Raw genomic sequence first — 22016 nt, 5'->3', positions numbered from 1 at the left:
AAAACCTGACATGCAGTAATTTTAGTCCGGCGGCCTTAAGCCGTGCACCGCCGTGCTGCGCCGGAGCTCCGCCCCCATTATAGTCAATGGGGACGGAGCGGGGGCACGGCGAAACAGCCGCAGGACGGATCCGACATGGTGAACAGCATGTCGGATCCGTCCTGCCGCAAGTGTGAAACTAGCCTTACTTCAGCTCATCAGAGCCCATACATTCTAATACTGTACGGAGACAAATCTCCGTACAGTATTATTCCAAAGTTTTGAATGAAGCGGCTGCAGATGTAATATCAGAAACCTGCTTCGCTTATCACTACCTGAGACCCCCGCCGATCAGCTGTTTGAGAAGGCAGCGAAAAGGCTTTCTCTCTGCTTTTATTAGGCCTGTGACAAGACCTTGATGTGTCAAGTTGGCCTAGGAGCAGCTCAGCCCATTTTATGTGAATGGGGCTGAGTGTAATACCAAGCACAGCCACTATACAATGTACCGCGCTGTGCTTGGTGGGCGCTCTGCCTTCTCAGACTGATCAGATACTGATATAATCAGTATTAAAGGGTTTCTGTCACCTGAAAAATCTGGCTGACATTAGCTATGTGCTAATTGTCAGCTGAACATACGTATTTTTCGCTTTATAAGACGCACTTTCCCCCCCCAAAAGTTGATGGGAAAATATCCGTGCGTCTTATAAAATGAATACTGGTGAGCGCTTCCATTATAGAAGCGCTCACTAGTATGCATTAGGAGCGGGGAGCGAAGCGCCGCAAGCGCAGGTAATATTTACCCTCCCTGGTCTGCGCCATGGCTCCTCTTCAGCTGTCGCTCTCCCATCTTTCTGGCCTGCGCTGCACTGTCCTGACCCCGTACAGCGTCAGGACGTAGTGCGCGCACTATGACCTGACGCTGCACGCAGTCATGTGACAATGCAGCGCAGGCCGTGAAGATGGTAGCGCGACAGCTGAAGAGGAGCCGCGGCGCAGGACAGGTAAGATGATTTTTTATTTTAGTCTGATCTGAGGTCTGATGGGCTATTCTGAGGTGTGGGGGTACTCATGGGCTATTCTGAGGTCTGGGGGTACTAATGGGCTGATCTGAGGTCTGGGGGGTACTGATGGGCTAATCTGAGGTCTGGGGGTACTGATGGGCTATTCTGAGGTCTGGGGGTACTAATGGGCTGATCTGAGGTCTGGGGGGTACTGATGGGCTAATCTGAGGTCTGGGGGGTACTGATGGGCTAATCTGAGGTCTGGGGGGTACTGATGGGCTAATCTGAGGTCTGGGGGTACTGATGGGCTAATCTGAGGTCTGGGGGTACTGATGGGCTAATCTGAGGTCTAATAAGGGTCTGATGGGCTAATCTGAGGTCTTATAAGGCTATGAGTGGGCTGATATGAGGTCTGATGAAAAATATTTTTTCTTATTTTTCTACTCTAAAATCTGGTGTGCGTCTTATAAAGCGAAAAATACAGTAAATATATTAGTCCCATGTCACTATGCGCCGCCGTTATTTAGAAAAACAAACTTTTATAATATGCAAATGAGCCTCTAGGAGCAGAGGGGGTGTTGCACCTGCTCCTAGAGCAGGCATAGCAAACCTGCGGCTCTCCAGCTGTTGAAAAACTACAACTCCCACCATGCCTTGCTGTAGGCTGATAGCTGTAGACAGTCTGGGCATGCTGGGAGTTGTAGTTTTGCAACAGCTGGAGAGCCTCAGGTTGGCCATCCCTGTCCTAGAGGCTCTGTTCGCCCACCTCTTTTCACACTTGATTGACAGGGCCAGGCCAGCGTTGATCTCCTGTCTGCCATGGAAATTTCACGCCTGCGCCGTCCCGTTCAGTATTCGGCGCAGTGAGGGAAGGACGTTCGCCGACAGCCGGCTTCCTCACTGCGCCTGCGCTGAATACATAGCAGTAAGGAAGCCGGCTGTCGGCGAACGTCCTTCCCTCACTGCGCCGAATACTGAGCGGGACAGCGCAAGATTTCCCTGGCAGACAGGAGACCAACGCTGGCCTGGCCCTGTCAGTCAAGTGTAAAAAAGGTGTGGAAAGAGGTGGGCGGACGGAGCCTCTAGGAGCAGGTGCAACGCCGCCGCCCCATATTATAAAAGTTCGTTTTTCTCAATTACATGGGACTAATATAGTTATGTTCAGCTGACCAGGTTAATACCTATTTTCCTGATGACAGAAACCCTTTAAAATCTCCGAAAATCCTTTTAAAGTTCTCAGACTTGTTAATTGCGAAACTTTGCCACCAATAACACTAGTACACTCCGCTTTCCTTCCTCCACCATGACGCACACAGCGCGGAATTCCGCCACCCCCGGCTGCTGCTGCGCGTGAAATGACGTAAGGAGGCAGGAGGAATCTCGCGAGAGCTCAGCTAGTCGGGCCTGGAACTGGCAGGGCTCCCGTAGCAGCTGACTGTTCCCTCCGCCAGCCATGACCGAGCTGTTCCGCTCGGCGTCTCCCGGAGAAGAGGGGGAGCTGGAGGACGGGGAGATCCGCGATGACAGCGTCAGACCGGACAGCCCGAAGCCCTTCCGCCACCGCAGCCGTGGCCACCCGCACCAGTACCATGCTCGCCCTTCACGGCCGAATCCTCACAACTACAGGCCCAAGGAGCAGTACCGGCTGCCCTCCCGCATCCCGCCGCCCTCACCCCTGGGGGACATGGGCTCCAGGCCTTCCTTCTGGGAGCGCAGCCATGACACCCTGGGCCGGTTCCGTTCCCGGGGCAGAGGGGGGCGCTTCTGGGACAGAGAGTGGCTGGACCGAGGGGTGAAACCCGGCGGGCCGAGACAGATGAACTGCGGGTGGAGAGACCCTTCCCCCAGAAAACGTATCCTTTCTGCTGGTGGTGACCCTGCATGAGGTAGGAGAATCCGTGGCACCTATATGGCCCGGACCACGATGTAGAAATGAGCATTTGAGATGAACTCGCTACCCCACCCTAGGGTCATCAGACATGACTAACGCCATAGTCACCGGGCTCAAATGACTGTACTATGCTTGTGTCCCTCACCACATGGCTGCCATGCTGGGCACACATCAGACGCTGGGTTCACCTTGCCAGGACGTCTCATGAAGGGAATTAAAAGTGAAAATAATTAGACAAATCTTAGGCGCTGTTCATATTAGGTTTGTATCCTGTGTTCGGAATTGATGCCAGAAAAGCTCCTGGTGCTTACGCCAAACTTATCTATAGCACCCCATTAACCTGCGGATGCCACAAGTGCGTCTTTTAGGGTCAAGTCACACATCTGTGGTGTATTGTGAATCCGCAGTACACCCAGCCGGCACCCCCATAGAACTGCCTATTCTTGTCCGCAATTACGGACAAGAATAGGACATGTTTCTATTTTTTTTCCCGGAGCCGCGGGCTGGAAGATCGGGGCTGCGCTCTGGAAATGCGGAAAGCACATAGTGTGCTCTCCGCATCCATTCCGTCCCTATTGAGAATGAATGGGTCCGCACCCGTTCCGGATATTGCGGAACGGATGCAGACCCATTCCACGGGCTTGTGAATGGACCCTTAGGGCTCTTTCACACTTGCGTTGTCCAGATCCGGCGTGTACTCAATTTGCCCGAATTACACGCCGGATCCGGAAAAACGCAAGTGAACTGAAAGCATTTGAAGACTGATCCGTCTTCAAAATGCGTTCAGTGTTACTATGGCACCCAGGACGCTATTAAAGTCCTGGTTGCCATAGTAGTAGTGGGGAGGGGGGGAGCAGTATACTTACAGTCCGTGCGGCTCCCGGGGCACTCCAGAATGACGTCAGAGCGCCCCATGCGCATGGATCACGTCATCCATGCACGTGGGGCGCCCTGACGTCACTCTGGAGCGCCCCGGGAGCCGCACGGACGGTAAGTATGCTGCTCCCCCGCTCCCCGCTACACTTTACCATGGCTGCCAGGACTTTAGCGTCTTGGTAGCCATGGTAACCATTCAGAAAAAGCTAAACGTCGGATCCGGTAATGCGCCGAAACGACGTTTAGCTTAAGGCCGGATCCGGATCAATGCCTTTCAATGGGCATTAATTCCGGATCCGGCCTTGCGGCAAGTGTTCCGGATTTTTGGCCGGAGCAAAAAGCGCAGCATGCTGTGGTATTTTCTCCGGCCAAAAAACGTTCTGTTCCGGAACTGAAGACATCCTGATGCATCCTGAACGGATTTCTCTCCATTCAGAATGCATTAGGATAATCCTGATCAGGATTCTTCCGGCATAGAGCCCCGACGACGGAACTCTATGCCGGAAGAAAAGAACGCAGGTGTGAAAGAGCCCTAAGGCTGGTATTCTTTGGTATGTCCCCCCTCCCCCAACTGTATAAAAAGTTTAGTTGGCTAGGCTTTTATTTGCAGAGGTATCCCACAAAAAATCAAAGTATACTGCAGATTAGAGCTAGGCAATTGTTCGAGGAAAAAACTGAAACCGAAATGCAGCCTGATTGACATAATCTTGCTCATGTCAGTTTTGGTTACAACCGGTGCAGTGCTGCTGAGTCTCCCCTCTCCTGCTCTTTAGATATGTGTGTCAGGCACCTGTGGCGCCCGCCTCCACTCCACGTGTGGCACCTGCCTCCCCGCCACCGCTCCTCCTGCCTCTCCACTCCACGTGTGGCGCCTGCCTCCCCGCCACCGCTCCTCCTACCTCTCCACTCCACGTGTGGCCCTGCCTCCCCGCCACCGCTCCACGTGTGGCGCCTGCCAGCACTCCAGCTGTTGTGAGTGAACCATGAGCGCATGAAAACAAAGTAATCGTTCATTAATCATAATCCCATAAAATGTTCAGTAAATGGTGATTTTGGTCCTAATCGCCCAGCCCTACTGCACATTGTGCTTCATTATTTTTATGTGCGAGCAGTGGCGGCAGTATATCTGGAAATCCTCTTGACGTACATACCTTATGGAAAGTTTAAAGGTAATGTGAACGGTGCCTTAGAGTATACGGTCTGGCTGAGATCATAGGCATGGGTTAGGGGTTCTGCTACTAGATCACTACTTTATGGAATGGCGTCAGGGTTTTATTGGGTAGTGCATCTGTAGGTTTTGGATTGACCACTGCAGTCATCTTTCATGGTTATGTTTTCTAAGCAAGCTTTTCAGTCAAAGGAAGATCCCCACCAAGAAAACCTGGTCACTGTGTAGAAGAAAGCTTTGAGGAACTGCTGCTAAAATATAAGCAGATAAAGCTTGAACTTGAGTCCATAAACAAGGATGAGAAACTAGCTCTCAAAGAAGGTCCTGTGAAAGAAGAAGTAATCGTTGTGGAAAAAACCACCGAGCCTCCTCCTTCAGAAGAAAAAAGTCCTGTGGAAGAAGCACTTCCTGTGGTAGTGGTTGAAGAGAAACCACCTGTAAAGATATTCCAGGCATTTGAGCTGAAACCCCTGAGGCAAAGGTTGAAGCCAATCACTGAACAAAAGCAAAACCCCTTGGAAGAAACCAAGTCACCCGTTAATGAAGAAGAGAGACCTGTAGAGACTGCTGAATTTCCAAAGGGTATGTCCAATGCATCAGAAATGAAATATATGAAGCACCTTTGCAAATGCTCTGGATTAAAGATATCGTACTGTTTTGTTTGTACCTTTTCTATGAAGATCTATGGATCTACATGGTAATGGACTACAAAAAAAACCTATACTGCAGTCATACTTCCTTCCACCATCCTTTCTAGCGCACTCTTGGTAGATTTAGCAAGAAGTCGGGGGACAGTTGGAAAGAGTATTATTGCTGGATCAGACTACACAGGGTTTGTTTGTAGTCTGTCACCATGGAAATTCCTAGGGTCCTAGACAACCCATCTGACATTAGGATCGGAGCATTTCATGCGCTGATGCTCTCCTTTCCCCTGCGCCGAATCGTGCGCTAAAGCCCACCCATCAGTGCCGGTGACGTCACCGGCACCACTTCTAGGCCGAATCCTCAGCCTGGCAGTGTAAAAATATAAACAAAAAACCCCTGGCCATGCGTGATCTAAGGGCAAGGGCTTTTTTGTTTATACTTTTACACTGCTAGGAGGAGGATTCGGCCTAGCAGTGTTGCCGGTGACGTGGACGGGCTTAAGCGCACGATACAGCGAAGGGCAAAGGAAAGCATCAGAGCATGAAATGCTCCGATCCTCATGTCAGAGGGGTGAAAATGTGGATATGTCTGGGTTCAGCCCTGAACCCGGACTACTCATTTAAGTTTCCTGTTTCAGTGGAAGGTTATTTTGCGAAAATGTAACAAAACATAATAGTATAAATCAGTGCTGCCCTTCAACCATTCAGCCAGAGCTGAGTGAGACATTCAGGATGCTTCCCTGCTTGGGCAAGGCCCTAGGTCTGTGATGGCTAACCTCCGGCACTCCAGCTGTGGTAAAACTACAACCCCCAAGATGCAACACAGCTAGAGTGCCAGAGGTTAAACATCACTGCCCTAAGTCAGTGATAGGCAAACTGCGGCTCTCCAGCTGTTGCAGAACTACAACTCCCACCATGCCCTGCTGTAGGCTGAAAGCTGTAGGCAGTCTTTGCATGCTGGGAGTTGTAGTTCTGCAACAGCTGGAGAGCCGCAGTTTGCCCATCACTGCCCTCCTAGGTTATAGAAGTTGTCCAGGCATACTCCTCTGGCCCATCAGCTGAGGCAGCCATGTGATACCTAGCTGGTATCGTGCATGGGTCTCCTTAATTTGAACAGGGCCTATGCACTATTCTTACTAAGCATTTGATCTGGCAGAAGTGTATGGTTGAGTAATTTAATGTACATGCTTTACTCTTTATTTTTTTTCTTCAGAAGTTGAGAAGATTGAGCAGACCGTTCCTACTGAAAACAACACTGAGGATGTCATTGCAGTAAGTCATTTTTTTCCTGGTCTAGGGAATCCATTTTGAAAAATATTGAACTCTGTGCTCTAAGGCTGTTTATACACAGTTGAGGGTTGTTGGCCAAACAGCTATCTCTCCTGATTTCGTCTTACACATACATGCGTCCTAAATGAGTAGAGGGAGAAAACCAGTGCTGTACACCTGGCACCAACTTATCTTGACAGGAACAAAGGTATCAGACCGTTGAGGTTCAGCTGCTCGATTCTATCTTCATTCCCACCCCTCATATCTGCACACAGTAGATGGTTGGCTGGTTTTGCAGAGGTTGTTAGGTCTGGCTAACATTTGTCAAAAGTATGTGGCCAGCTTAAATGGTCACTAAGGCAGAGTTCACATCACCGTTATTTTTTCGGGGGGAAAAAAACTGGATCCTGTGTGTATAAAAAAAAAAAATGCACATTTGCCATTCGTTTTAGCCATTTGGATGACATCTGTTTTTTAGACGTGAAATAAAAAGTCCTGCATGCATTACCTTTTTTTTTCCGTATAAAAAATAAATAAAAATACAGATCTCAGATTGAAATGGCTCAAACTGATGGAAAATGTGCATAACTAATGCACAGGACCTGTTATTTTCTCATCCGTGTCATTGGGGGACACAGGCTTGACCATGGGAATAGCTGTTGTCTCTAGGAGGTGGACACTAAGCATAAAGGTGTGAGCTCCTCCCTTCAGCTATACCCTTCCTACAGGGACTAAGCTAAATCCGTTTTTAGCTTAGTGTCTGTAGGAGGCAGACCTCCCTGCGTTGCAGGTCTGCTGATTTTATTTTATTTATTCATTTTATTTTTTCTTTCTAGCGGGAGTTTCAGGCAGTCCTAGCTGCCTGTACTCCCTCCCAGGAGACTGGAGACCAGGGGGTCCCCAAGCCCGCTGCTCCTTCCTGATCTTCAGAAGCATAGGAGGACCAGAGGTTCCTAAAGTCTCTGCATCCCGCCAGCCTTCAGATCACCATGTCCACCCACCACAAGTCCCCTCTGTTTCCGGTGTAGTGTCCCTTCCCAAGGGGCCTCACACCGAAGGTGGTGATCCGGCTGGAGCCAGGGGGGCAGAAGACGCCGGACGGGTGAGTATTCCTGGCCCCAAAGTTCTCCCCCCCCCCCCCCCCCCTTCCCTTTTCAACATCCTCCCCTTCTCAGGTTAGGAGGGTGGGGCTGCAGAAGCCTCCAGGGTACAAGGCGCCCTATTCCAGAAGCTGTTCTTTATTTCTGTGTCGTCTCTGGTTCGGGGTGCCGTCGGGGCCGCTGCTAATTGAGGCCTGACTTCTCTGCGGCTTACTCCCGCATCGGCTCCCTGTGGGTTCTTATCTCCTGGCGTCTCCGTTCGGCCGGGGCTTTAGCGCTACCTCATTTTCCTGCAAGCGGGTGGGGTGTGTTTGAGGGGACGGGGCATGAGTGCACCCTGCTCCCACTCCTTCAGCTGGGGCGAATCTGCGCTGTTTTCTGCCTCTGCCCACATCCTGTGTTTAAATGCACCTGCGGTGGGACGCTGGCAAGGCTCCTCCGGACAAGCTGCGTGGAGGGACACAGGCTGGGTAAGCTCTGCCTCCCCTTCCTACAGGATTTAACCTACCCTCCTCCTCCTCCTCCTCCTTCCGATCACGACAGGGGTTTTATAATGTCCTAGCCCAGGCCCCAAAGCAGGCGGTCACTTCTGTGCGCCATTTTGCTTGTGTGTTGTGATGCACAAAATTTCCATCTGGTCATTCAGATCCCCTCTGCTCTACGTGCTCGGCTCCACTGTCAAGTGGCTCTGCCCCTGACCCAATCGCCCCTACTGCCCAGCCTATGGTTGAGCCGAAGAGGGCGTGTTCCCTTTCAAGGATGGTCAGGACGTCTCCCATACCAACAAAGCTATTGTGGAAATATTGGGGCGTTTGTCGGCAAGGCAGTCCTCTGACCAGTCTGACTCTGGGGATCCTGGGGCTCATTTCCATCGCAGTCGTCCTGCTAAATGGGCCAGACCATCCCCCCCTTCCCCCAAAAGGGTGTCTGCGTTTCCTCTGCCTCTCCGCCTCGTACCAGAGAGTCTCACTCAGACGTGTCCTCCGTGGAAGAGGCATGTTCCGAGGAGAGGTTGTCAGATGAGGATTTTGTCTCTCCTGAGGGTCAGTCGTCTAAACTGTCCTCCATGGCGGACAATCTTATTACAGCGGTGTTAGAAACTTTACAGGTTGAGGACCCCACACCCTCATTTTCTGGCTCGGGTTTTTCTTTTAGAAGGTCCCGTCGCTCGCACAAATGTTTCCCCAACCACCAGGATTTTGATTCCTCTCTTTCAAAGGAGTGGAATTTTCCTGATAGACGTTTTGCATTGCCAAAATGCTTAAACGTCCTTTATCCATTTCCAGAGGATTTGACTAAGAAATGGTCGTCCTCGCCTATAGTGGACCTGCCAGTTTCCCGCTTGGCTAAACATACTACCTTGCCAATGGCGGTGAAGCCTTTCTTGACGCGGCCAGGCTTATGTCCCGCTCGTCAGCCTTGTTGGTGGCTATTCGCCGTACCCTATGGCTCTCATGCTGGGCGACAGATAATGCTTCAAAGCGGACCCTAACAGCCCTCCCCTTTACCGGCAGCACACTTTTTGGTAAGCACCTGGATGAGATCATTTTGGACGCTAGTGGTGGGAAGAGCATTAATTTTCCACAGAACAGGGATCGTTTCAACAAGTCAAAAAAGCGTAAACCTCTTTCGTTTTTCCAGCCCCAAGCGGCCAGCCGACAAGTCTGCCTCGGATCAGAAGCGCAAGCCTTCCTTCAAACCTTGCCCTTCCTGGCATCCCTGTCAACAGGGCTCAAAGTCCTATAACCCTAAGACCTCTGCATAACTTGCAGCTTCCTGCGCCCTCCGATCTGGTGGGCGGCCTGCTTCATCTGTTTCGTCATGTTTGGCTGGCTCACGTCTCGGATGCTTGGGTGAGAGAGGTCATCACAGAGGGCTACAAGCTGGAATTCAGGTCCTCCCCTACGTCCCGTTTTTTTCGGTCATCTTCTCCGACCTCTCCCTCTGTTGCAAATTCCTTTTTTCAGGCAATTCACACACTTCTGTGGCAGGGAGTGATTGTACCGGTTACTGCGCAAGACCGTTTTTGCGGGTTTTACTCCAATCTCTTTATGATCCCCAAAAAGGAAGGGACGGTCCGTCCCTTTCTGGACCTCAAGGCACTCAACCGCTTCCTTCGAATTCTCAGCTTCCAGATGGAGTCTATCCACCTCAGCCCCCAGTGCTTAAACACCCTGAAAGACCAGGCCACTTTTTACACTTCTGACCTACACTACTTTCACCGTTTATTGCTCGGTCATGCAACTTACCACCCAAATGAATTTTACCTCCTTTTCTTCTCACTAATAGAGCTTTCATTTGGTGGTATTTCATTGCTGCTGACATTTTTACTTTTTTTGTTATTAATCGAAATTTAACGATTTTTTTGCAAAAAAATGACATTTTTCACTTTCAGTTGTAAAATTTTGCAAAAAAAACGACATCCATATAGAAATTTTGCTCTAAATTTATAGTTCTACATGTCTTTGATAAAAAAAAAATGTTTGGGTAAAAAAAAAATGGTTTGGGTAAAAGTTATAGCGTTTACAAACTATGGTACAAAAATGTGAATTTCCGCTTTTTGAAGCAGCTCTGACTTTCTGAGCACCTGTCATGTTTCCTGAGGTTCTACAATGCCCAGACAGTACAAACACCCCACAAATGACCCCATTTCTGAAAGTACACACCCTAAGGTATTCGCTGATGGGCATAGTGAGTTCATAGAACTTTTTATTTTTTGTCACAAGTTAGCGGAAAATGATGATTTTTTTTATTTTTTTTTTTTTCCTTACAAAGTCTCATATTCCACTAACTTGTGACAAAAAATAAAAACTTCTATGAACTCACTATGCCCATCAGCGAATACCTTGGGGTCTCTTCTTTCCAAAATGGGGTCACTTGTGGGGTAGTTATACTGCCCTGGCATTCTAGGGGCCCAAATGTGTGGTAAGGAGTTTGAAATCAAATTCTGTAAAAAATGACCTGTGAAATCCGAAAGGTGCTCTTTGGAATATGGGCCCCTTTGCCCACCTAGGCTGCAAAAAAGTGTCACACATCTGGTATCTCCGTACTCAGGAGAAGGTGGGGAATGTGTTTTGGGGTGTCATTTTATATATACCCATGCTGGGTGAGAGAAATATCTTGGCAAAAGACAACTTTTCCCATTTTTTTATACAAAGTTGTCATTTGACCAAGATATTTATCTCACCCAGCATGGGTATATGTAAAAAGACACCCCAAAACACATTCCTCAACTTCTCCTGAGTACGGAGATACCAGATGTGTGACACTTTTTTGCAGCCTAGGTGGGCAAAGGGGCCCATATTCCAAAGAGCACCTTTCGGATTTCACTCCTCATTTTTTCCTGAATTTGATTTCAAACTCCTTACCACACATTTGGGCCCCTAGAATACCAGGGCAGTATAACTACCCCACAAGTGACCCCATTTTGGAAAGAAGACACCCCAAGGTATTCCGTGAGGGGCATGGCGAGTTCCTAGAATTTTTTATTTTTTGTCACAAGTTAGTGGAAAATGATGATTTTTTTTTTTTTTTTTTTTTTTTATACAAAGTCTCATTTTCCACAAACTTTTGACAAAAAATAAAAACTTCCATGAACTCACTATGCCCATCAGCGAATACCTTGGGGTCTCTTCTTTCCAAAATGGGGTCACTTGTGTGGTAGTTATACTGCCCTGGCATTCTAGGGGCCCAAATGTGTGGTAAGTAGGTAAATGACCTGTGAAATCCGAAAGGTGCTCTTTGGAATGTGGGCCCCTTTGCCCACCTAGGCTGCAAAAAAGTGTCACACATCTGGTATCCCCGTATTCAGGAGAAGTTGAGGAATGTGTTTTGGGGTGTCTTTTTACATATACCCATGCTGGGTGAGATAAATATCTTGGTCAAATGCCAACTTTGTATAAAAAAATGGGAAAAGTTGTCTTTTGCCAAGATATTTCTCTCACCCAGCATGGGTATATGTAAAATGACACCCCAAAACACATTCCCCAACTTCTCCCGATTACGGAGATACCAGATGTGTGACACTTTTTTGCAGCCGAGGTGGGCAAAGGGGCCCATATTCAAAAGAGCACCTTTCGGATTTCACAGGTCATTTTTTACAGAATTTGATTTCAAACTCCTTACCACACATTTGGGCCCCTAAAATACCAGGGCAGTATAACTACCCCACAAGTGACCCCATTTTGGAAAGAAGAGACCCCAAGGTATTCGCTGATGGGCAAAGTGAGTTCATGGAAGTTTTTATTTTTTGTCACAAGTTAGTGGAATATGAGACTTTGTATGAAAAAAAAATAAAAAAAAAAATAAGCATTTTCCACTAACTTGTGACAAAAAATAAAAAATTCTAGGAACTCGCCATGCCCCTCACAGAATACCTTGGGGTGTCTTCTTTCCAAAATGGGGTCACTTGTGGGGTAGTTATACTGCCCTGGCATTTTCCAGGGGCCCTAATGTGTGGTAAGTAGGTAAATGACCTGTGAAATCCTAAAGGTGCTCTTTGGAATATGGGCCCCTTTGCCCACCTAGGCTGCAAAAAAGTGTCACACATGTGGTATCGCCGTATTCAGGAGAAGTTGGGGAATGTGTTTTGGGGTGTCATTTTACATATACCCATGCTGGGTGAGAGAAATATCTTGGCAAAAGACAACTTTTCCCATTTTTTTATACAAAGTTGGCATTTGACCAAGATATTTCTCTCACCCAGCATGGGTATATGTAAAATGACACCCCAAAACACATTCCCCAACTTCTCCTGAGTACGGCGATACCAGATGTGTGACACTTTTTTGCAGCCTAGATGCGCAAAGGTGCCCAAATTCCTTTTAGGAGGGCATTTTTAGACATTTGGATACCAGACTTCTTCTCACGCTTTGGGGCCCCTAGAATGCCAGGGCAGTATAAATACCCCACATGTGACCCCATTTTGGAAAGAAGACACCCCAAGGTATTCAATGAGGGGCATGGCGAGTTCATAGAAATTTTTTTTTTTGGCACAAGTTAGCGGAAATTGATATTTTTAATTTTTTTCTCACAAAGTCTCCCGTTCCGCTAACTTGGGACAAAAATTTCAATCTTTCATGGACTCAATATGCCCCTCACGGAATACCTGGGGGTGTCTTCTTTCCGAAATGGGGTCACATGTGGGGTATTTATACTGCCCTGGCATTCTAGGGGCCCTAAAGCGTGAGAAGAAGTCTGGAATATAAATGTCTAAAAAATTTTACGCATTTGGATTCCGTGAGGGGTATGATGAGTTCATGTGAGATTTTATTTTTTGACACAAGTTAGTGGAATATGAGACTTTGTAAGAAAAAAAAAATAAAATTCTGCTAACTTGGGCCAAAAAAATATCTGAATGGAGCCTTACAGAGGGGTGCTAAATGACAGGGGGGTGATAAATGACAGGGGGGTGATCAATGACAGGGGGGTGATCAATGACAGGGGGGTGATCAGGGAGTCTATATGGGGTGATCACCACAGTCATTGATCACGCCCCTGTAAGGCTTCATTCAGACGTCCGGATGCGTTTTGCGGATCCGATCCATCTATCAGTGCATCCGTAAAAATCATGCGGACATCTGAATGGAGCTTTACAGGGGGGTAATCAATGACAGGGGGGTGATCAGGGAGTCTATATGGGGTGATCACCACAGTCATTGATCATGCCCCTGTAAGGCTTCATTCAGACGTCCGGATGCGTTTTGCGGATCGGATCCATCTATCAGTGCATCCGTAAAAATCATGCGGACATCTGAATGGAGCTTTACAGGGGGGTAATCAGGGAGTCTATATGGGGTGATCACCACAGTCATTGATCACGCCCCTGTAAGGCTTCATTCAGACGTCCGGATGCGTTTTGCGGATCCGATCCATCTATCAGTGCATCCGTAAAAATCATGCGGACATCTGAATGGAGCTTTACAGGGGGGTAATCAATGACAGGGGGGTAATCAATGACAGGGGGGTGATCAGGGAGTCTATATGGGGTGATCACCACAGTCATTGATCATGCCCCTGTAAGGCTTCATTCAGACGTCCGGATGCGTTTTGCGGATCCGATCCATCTATCAGTGGATCCGTAAAAATCATGCGGACGTCTGAATGGAGCTTTACAGGGGGTTGATCAATGACAGGGGGGTAATCAATGACAGGGGGGTGATCAGGGAGTCTATATGGGGTGATCAGGGGTGATTAGGGGTGATCAGGGGCTAATAAGGGGTTAATAAGTGATGGGGGGGGGGTGTAGTGTAGTGTAGTGGTGCTTGGTGCTACTTTACTGAGCTACCTGTGTCCTCTGGTGGTCGATCCAAACAAAGGGGACCACCAGAGGACCAGGTAGCAGGTATATTAGACGCGGTTATCAAAACAGCGTCTAATATACCTGTTAGGGGTTAAAAAAAACACATCTCCAGCCTGCCAGCGAACGATCGCCGCTGGCAGGCTGGAGATCAACTCTCTTACCTTCCGTTCCTGTGAGCGCGCGCGCCTGTGTGCGCGCGTTCACAGGAAATCTCGCGTCTCGCGAGATGACGCGTATATGCGTGACTGTGCGCAGCGCTGCCACCTCCGGAACGCGATCCTGCGTTAGGCGGTCCGGAGGTGGCTATGGAACCGGGGGAGTACCTGTCCTCGATGGACATCAAGGATGCTTATCTTCATGTTCCCATCTGCGTCAGTCATCAAAAGTTTCTCCGGTTCGCAGTGGGTACCTTTCACTACCAGTTTGTGGCCCTCCTGTTCGGCCTGGCCACAGCTCCCAGAGTCTTTACGAAGGTTCTGGTGGCAGTCATGGCCCTGTTCCATGCCAGTGGGATTATGGCGATCGATTACTTAGACGATATTCTGGTAAAGGGTCCGTCATTCCGGGCGACGGCGGACAGCCTGCGCATAGTCCTGGACACCCTGGAAAGCTTCGGATGGATCCTAAACCGGCAGAAGTCTTGTCTTTATCCATCTCAGCGGCTAACCTATCTGGGCATGGTACTCAAAACCTTTTAGGCCAAGGTACTCTTGCCCCCAGAGAAGCTATCCACTCTCCGTCTTCAGATTCTCCACTTTTCGCGGCCCCGTCCTCTTCCCATTTGTCACTGCATGCGGGCTCTGGGTCACATGGTCTCTGCCTTCGAAGCAGTTCCCTATGCTCAGTTCCATACCAGGACTCTTCAGCGAGCCATTCTATCCAACTGGGACCGTTCCCCCAGCCTCCCTGGATCAGCCCATGCTTCTCGCTGCCCTGACCTGCCAGGCCCTCAGGTGGTGGTTGGGGGGGGGTGGGGGGGAGATGTTAGTGTGAGATTTGGGAAATCTATCCGGTCAAGGCGTGTGGTCACGCGAGGAGGGTTCCCTTCCAATCGACATTCTGGAATTGAGATTGATTAGTCTCTCTGTTGCATTGGACCGACCATCTGCGGGAACGTCTGGTTTGAGTTCAGTCCGACAACTCCACGGCTGTGGAGTACCTCAATCACCAGGGCGGTGCCGGGCAGCCATGGCGGATACGGCTCTGATCCTCAGCTGGGCAGAGAGCCATGTTCTGGCGCTGTCTGCAGTTTACATCCCCGGCGTTGACAACTGGATCGCTGACTTCTTCAGCCAGGAGCGTCTCGATCCCAGCGAATGGGCTCTTCACCCGGAGGTTTTTCTAGCTATCTGCGAGTGATGGAGTTGGCAGGACGTGGATCTCGTGGCCTCCCACTTCAACCACCAGGTCGAGAAATTAGTTGTGGGGTCCAGGGATCCCATGGCCTTAGTGTGCGATGCCCTAGTGATTCCATGGAGTCAGTTCACGTTTTATTACGTGTTCTCTCCTCTAACTCTCATTCCGCTTCTCCTCCGGAAGATCAGGTCCAAAGGTCTGCCCGTCATTCTCATAGCCCCTAATTGGCCACGCCACGTGTGGCACGCATCTCTAGTCACCCTCCTCGCCGACGAACCTCTTGTCACAGGGACCGATCTTCCACCCGAATTTAGGGTCGCTACATTCAACGGCATGGCTGTTGAAGCCGTCGTATTAAGAGCTCAGGGTTTCTCGGATGACCATGATTCGTGCCATAAAGCCGTTGTCTTCCCGAATCTACCACCGGACCTGGAAGTCCTACTTTAGTTGTCTCCTATTCGTTTCTCGTTGCCACAACTCTTGTCTTTCCTGCAGTCGGGCATGGACTTGGGGCTGGCTCTAAGCTCCCTCAAAGGGCAAGTTTCGGCTCTTTTCTATTCTTTTTCAGCGGAACTTGGCTTCACTTCCTGAAGGGGGTTACGCAAGATGCGCCCTCTTTCCGTCCTCCGATAAATCCTTGGGATCTTAATCTAGTGCTCAGCGCTCTCCAGTCTTCTCCGTTTGAGCCTTTGCAGCAGGTGTCACTTCGCTTCCTGTCCTACAAGGTGGCCTTTTTGGTGGCAATCACTTTTATCCGTAGGGTGTCGGAACTTGTGGCTCTTTCCTGTCGATCGCCTTTCCTGATCCTCCATTAGGACAAGGTAGTCCTTCGCCCTGTTCATTCCTTCCTTCCAAAGGTTGTGTCGGCATTCCATCTCAATGAAGAGATCATTCTCCCTTCATTTTGTCCTGACCCGTCTCATCCTCGTGAGCAGTCGCTCCACACGCTGAATTTGGTACGAGCCGTTCGCATCTATCTGTCTCAGACGTCATCTTTCCGGCGGACTGATTCCCTGTTCGTCATTTCAGAGGGGCCAGGATGAGGCTGGCTGCGTCTAAAACCTGAGTTTCCCGATGAATTTGTTTGGCCATTGTGGGAGCGTACTGAGTCAGTGACCGGGCCCCACCCTTCCGGGTTACTCCTCATTCTGCTCGGGCCGCGGGGGCCTCCTGGGCAGTGCATTATGTGGCTTCGGCCCTATGGGTATGCAAAGCGGCTACCTGGTTGTCTTTCCATACTTTTTCCAAGTTTTACAGGGTACACACCATTGTGTCTTTTGACGCTTCTCTGGGGCGTAGAGTTTTGCAGACAACTGTTCTCTAATTGGTCGTTCATTGGGGGACACGGCTCCCACATGTTCTCTCGTTTACAGGCCTCTTTTTCTGGCCTGCGTGGTTCTAGATTTGTATGTAGTTTGGTTTCCTGTTTTTGTCTGGCTTCTCCTACTGCTCTTGCACTAAGGCCTCATGCACACGACCGTTGTTGGGTTCCGTGTCCATTGTTCTTTTTTTCTGTTATTTTCTGCGGCCCCATTGACTTTCAATGGGTCCGTTGAAAACTCAGAAAATGCACCGTTTGTCATCCGCGTCCGTGATCCGTGTTTCCAGTCCGTGAAAAAAATGACCTGTCCTATTTTTTTCACAGACAACGGTTTGCGGACCCATTCAAGTCAATGGGTCCGTGAAAAAACACGGAGGCACACAAGATTGTCATCCGTGTCCGTTTTTTTTCCCTATCATTTTCACGGCAAACTTGACTTTAGTTTTATTTTTAACTTTTCATGTCTGGTGATCCTCCAAAAATCAAGGAGGACACACGGACAAAAAAACGGAACAACGGAACCCCGTTTTGCGGACCATTAAAAAATACTGTCGTGTGCATGAGGCCTAACTTGGTACTGGATCGGGTATTTATAGATTTCTATGGAAATTAATGCTGGATCCTGCATTCCGGCAAGTGTTCCGGAATTTTGGCAGGAGAAAATACTGCAGCATGCTGCAGTATTTTCTCTGGTCAAATTCCAAAAAGGGACTGAACGGAAGACATCCTGATGCATACTGAACGGATTGCTTTCCATTCAGAATGCATTGGCACAAAACTAAAGTGTTTTTTTTTTTCCGGTATTGAGCCCCTATGATGGAACTCAATACCGGAAAACTTTAACGCTAGTGTGGAAGTACCCTTAGTAGCTTAGTCTCTGTAGGAATGGTATATCTGAAGGGAGGACCTCACACCTTTGTGCTTAGTATCTGCCTCCTAGTGGCAACAGCTATACCCATGGTCAAGCCTGTGTCCCCATTGTCAAGCCTGTGTCCCCCAATGAATGGAAGAGAACCAGATTTTACGGTAAGTACAAAAATCTAGTTTTTATAGGATCAGTTTTTGTTGTTTCTTTCTGTTCATCTGACGGATCAGAAGAATGGAAAAATAACTGTGACCACAAGAAACTTTGTAATATGTTTTATCAGTGAGAAATGTCTAGTTCTCACATTATCAGCTGTTTACCTCTACCCCCACATAATTAATTGCTTTTCACCGTGAAAAACTGTTAAATTCTGTCCAAAGACGCTCCAGCTCTGCTGAAGTATCATATTACACATGTTAATGCAACTCTTCGGGGAGTAGGCAGGAGTGAGACAGTGATTGCACAGGAACATAGGAAGTTTTTATCTCAGCACAAGTGCTAAATTCGCAATCATACAGGTCAGTTCTTCTCTGTAATGTCCTCCATTGTCCTGGGACTGCTTCTGAGTGACTGTAAGGGCTTATGCCCAAGAACGTAAGGACTCCGTGCCCGTGCTGCAGACCGCAAATTGCGGTCCACAATGCACGGGCACCGACTGTGGGGCAGCCACATGCTGATAGCGGACCCATTCACTTGATCTGGCGATGCGGAGGCACGGCCAGAAACACCATGGAAGCACTCCGTAGTGCTTCTGTGGGTTTCCGATCCGTGCTTCAGCACCGCATCTCCGGGTTTGCGGACCCATTTATGGAGTCAATCTAGATATGTTGCCCAAAGCAGTTTCACCATTAAATCCCCTTAAAGCATTAGTAACTTTGCATTAATCAATAGTACAGTGTTTGTACATGGGGGAATAACACTATTTCCGGCCACTATATCACCTGTATCTGGCATTTTCTCCGGCCAAAATTCTGGAACACTTGCCGAATTAATTTCCATTGAAATGTATTAATGCCAGATCCGGTATCAAATGTTCATGAAATTGCTGCATTGACGGATCAGGTTTTCCGGTCTGCGTATGCGCAGACCTTTAAAAATGTGAAAAAAATAAATACTGGATCCATTTTTCCGGAGAGACTGATCTGGTATTTCAATGCATTTGTCAAACGGATACGGAAACAAATTATATCCGTTTGCATATGGATTTCCTGATCAGGCAGGCAGTACCGGCAATGGAACCGCCTGCCGGATTCTTCTAACGCTCGTGTGAAAGTACCCTAAGACTGTTAGGAAGGAGAGCTTCCTCTGCCTTCTGTATGTGCAGTGGATGGCAGCTAGTCTCCTCCACCCACCATGTCTGGGAGAATGGCAAACTACACATTCACTTTGCACAGAGGAAACTACTACAAAATGCCAGATACAGGTGAAATAGTGTTATTCCCCATGTACAAACACTGTACTATTGATTAATGTAAAGTTACTAATGCTTTAAGGGGATTTAATGGTGAAACTGCTTTGGGCAATATATCCAGATTGACTCCATAAAAAGGCTGTTTGGGGCATGTGGTTTTCTCCGATGCTGCTGAGCACAAAATAAAAAGATGCTGATACAATTCCTTATTTAGGGTAGTGGCTGGTGTAACACTCTCATGCCTGAAAAGCATTGCTGCTTCTTGCACTGTCCTTAAGTCACCTGGGAACATGGACCTCAGTCTGTTATCCTGCCGATGATTCTTCCTGGCTCTTTAATAGTTTATGTAGACTGTATTCTGCAAAAATGGTTTCTCTTATGCTGTTTTCTCTGACCAGGGTATTTCCTTTCAGAAACCTGTTGTAGAGGAAGAGGAATTGTCAGAACTCCACTTGCGTCTCTTGGCTTTGCAATCTGCAAGTAAAAAATGGCAACAGAAAGAACAGTTGGTAATGAAAGAAGGCAAGGAGAAACTATCAAAGGGCAAGACGGAGCCTCTGAAAGAAAGTGGAAAGCCAGAACCTCAGAAGGAAAAGAGCAATGCAAACTCTGTTGTGACACGCAGAGTCAGTAGTGCGGCTAATGCAGGTAAACCAATAAACTACACAAGTTACTGGTCATGTGTGGGATTCACACGACAAGCGCTGGTGCACATAATCGATCTCGGTCCTAGAAACACGACCCAGATTTACTGAACCGACGGCAAACTCACTGTATCATAATGATTTATGATGCAGTGAGTTTGATCGCAGGTCTGTTGTGCTGTACTTGCATCATGTGAGTATAGTACAATAGACCCTCAATCGGATAGGAACTTGCTGCGTCATAAATCATTATAATACAGTAAGTTCAGGTCAGAGGAGCTGCTGTCACTCCTGGAGATGCAGCTGACACATGGACTGTGTTTCCCGGATCGAGCTCGGTCGTGTGCATGAGCCCTAGCTGTTCATGGTGGGGGTGAATATGGGCAGTGTTTCTGGAAGACAAACTCTTTTCTCCTTCCAGCTAAGCAAGCACGAAGAAGGCAGCAAACAAAAGCATGGAAAAAGTTGCAACAAGTGAAATCTGAAGAAAAGCGTAAAGAAGAGGAGGAGAAAAAGAAACAAGCTGAGGAAGAGGAGAGAAAAAAACGAGAAGAGGAAATCCGAAAGATTAGGGATCTCTCGAATCAAGAAGAGCAGTATAATAGATTTATGAAACTTGTAGGGGATAAGAGTAAACGCACCAAGGTGAGCGTCATAAGCTGTGCCATAAATGTCTGATGTGGGTCCTGCCTTTGTACAACCCTTTTAAAGTCAAAATTAAAAGAAGTCTTGGGCACACTGGAACAGATCTTACACATATCTTATAGCCGGCAAAGTCCAAAGAGGTATTCCTATTGTACACTTTAATGTCATGCATACGGATATACCATACATTTTGATAGGTGGTGATAAAAAAAAACGATATGACCGCCGCCTATGTGGAGAACAGGAGTCGTGTTGCCCTCAGTCTGCCATATGAAAACACTCCGTCCATCCACAGACCGAATGCTGAGCTGTGCACAGCTCTCTCCAAGTCTGTGGGTGTTTAGCAAGAGTGCTCGGCCTTTTTCTTTAACTTTGAATGCAGCCACGAGGACTAATTCTCCATATAGGCGAAACTTCAACCAATCACTTATTTAAAAGGGAATCTGTCACCAGTTTAAGGCTCCATTCACACATCGGCAATTCTGTTCCGCATTCCGTCGGACTGCTATCTAATGTGTATGCCCAGCCTTACGAATAGGTGCAGCTGGAGACCAGTGGTCAAAGTGGTGCCTCCAAAAAATCAATGTATAGCAAACTCTGCAAGGATCGCCCGTGTCCCAACAGTAAATCTGCAGCATGCTGATGAATGCTGGGCAACTGTAGGTGTGATCTCTCCTTATGTGGAGCACTTTTACCCTGGGTAAAACTATGAATGATGCCAGTGAACTAATGCTACTGAAGCCTGTTGAAGTAGACTAGTTAAACCCCTCGAGGCAGCATTACTACATAGGAAGCTTGTATTTCTCGCCCATATTCCTTGGGGGACACAGGAAACCATGGGTATAGCTCTGCTCCCTAGGAGGCGTGACACTAAGTGAAAGCTGTAAGCCCCTCCTCCATCAGCTATACCCTTCAGCCTGGAGAAGAGACTGCCAGTTTTTGCTTAGTGTCCAAGGAGGCAAGACACCCCCTGCTTATGCAGGGTTGTTTTCCTATGATTTTTTTTATTTTTGCGTTATTTGTTGTTTTTAATTCGGTTTTTTCTACTTACAGGGACAACAGAGGCGCATTAGACCCCTCTGTTTCTCCCGGGGTTGAGTTGCGCCAGTGCCGGTAATTCCGCACTGCCGCCTCCCCCACAGAAGACAAGGTGGACCAGGGCAGCCTCGCTCCCCTGCGTCCCGCCAGCTCAGGGTCGCCCGCACGCCAAGTCCCTCCCCCGGCTTCCTGCCACTGCGGTGCCAGGAGCTGAAGGGGCGACCCCGCTGGATGGATTGAGGGTGAAGACAGCGTATGGTGAGACAGGCTGCTCCAGCCTCCCCTTCCTCCCTCCCACCGCTGCTACAGGCCTCCTGGGCTCCCATGGCCACTGTTACTACATGGCCACTGCTACATCGTGCGCCACCCCTCCCTCCCCCCCCCCCCCCCCCCCCCGGGCATATATCGGGACCGTATCGGGCAGGGGAGTTTATCTGGGCAGGTCCTTGGCAGGGACGCTACCTTCAGGGGACGGCTGCAGGAAAAGGAGGGGGCCGCTTTCTTGGC

The 22016-nt window shown here is 48.6% G+C and overlaps 2 protein-coding genes across 3 annotated transcripts in view; one reads left to right on the top strand and one right to left on the bottom strand.

Moving 5' to 3' along the window:
- Positions 1-2320, bottom strand: part of TMEM19 (transmembrane protein 19) — a 56461-nt gene extending 54141 nt beyond the window's left edge. The window contains exon 1 of the mRNA XM_040409958.1: positions 2247-2320. The gene's annotated coding sequence lies outside the window, so the exon portion shown is untranslated. The remainder of the gene's footprint in view (positions 1-2246) is intronic.
- Positions 2321-2341: 21 nt separating this feature from the next.
- Positions 2342-22016, top strand: part of ZFC3H1 (zinc finger C3H1-type containing) — a 74352-nt gene continuing 54677 nt past the window's right edge. Inside the window, exons 1-5 of one of the 2 annotated variants that reach the window (XM_040409930.1) lie at positions 2342-2833; positions 5102-5497; positions 6773-6831; positions 19581-19830; positions 20248-20471. In XM_040409930.1, the coding sequence (XP_040265864.1) occupies positions 2434-2833; positions 5102-5497; positions 6773-6831; positions 19581-19830; positions 20248-20471 (1329 nt within the window). In that variant the 5' untranslated portion in view covers positions 2342-2433. The remainder of the gene's footprint in view (positions 2834-5101; positions 5498-6772; positions 6832-19580; positions 19831-20247; positions 20472-22016) is intronic. The other variant, XM_040409940.1, reaches the window with a different exon arrangement.

The sequence above is a fragment of the Bufo bufo genome, chromosome 1, assembly GCF_905171765.1.
Source record: "Bufo bufo chromosome 1, aBufBuf1.1, whole genome shotgun sequence".
Classification (NCBI taxonomy): Eukaryota; Metazoa; Chordata; class Amphibia; order Anura; family Bufonidae; genus Bufo; species Bufo bufo.
This window is presented reverse-complemented; position numbering and strand designations above follow the sequence as displayed.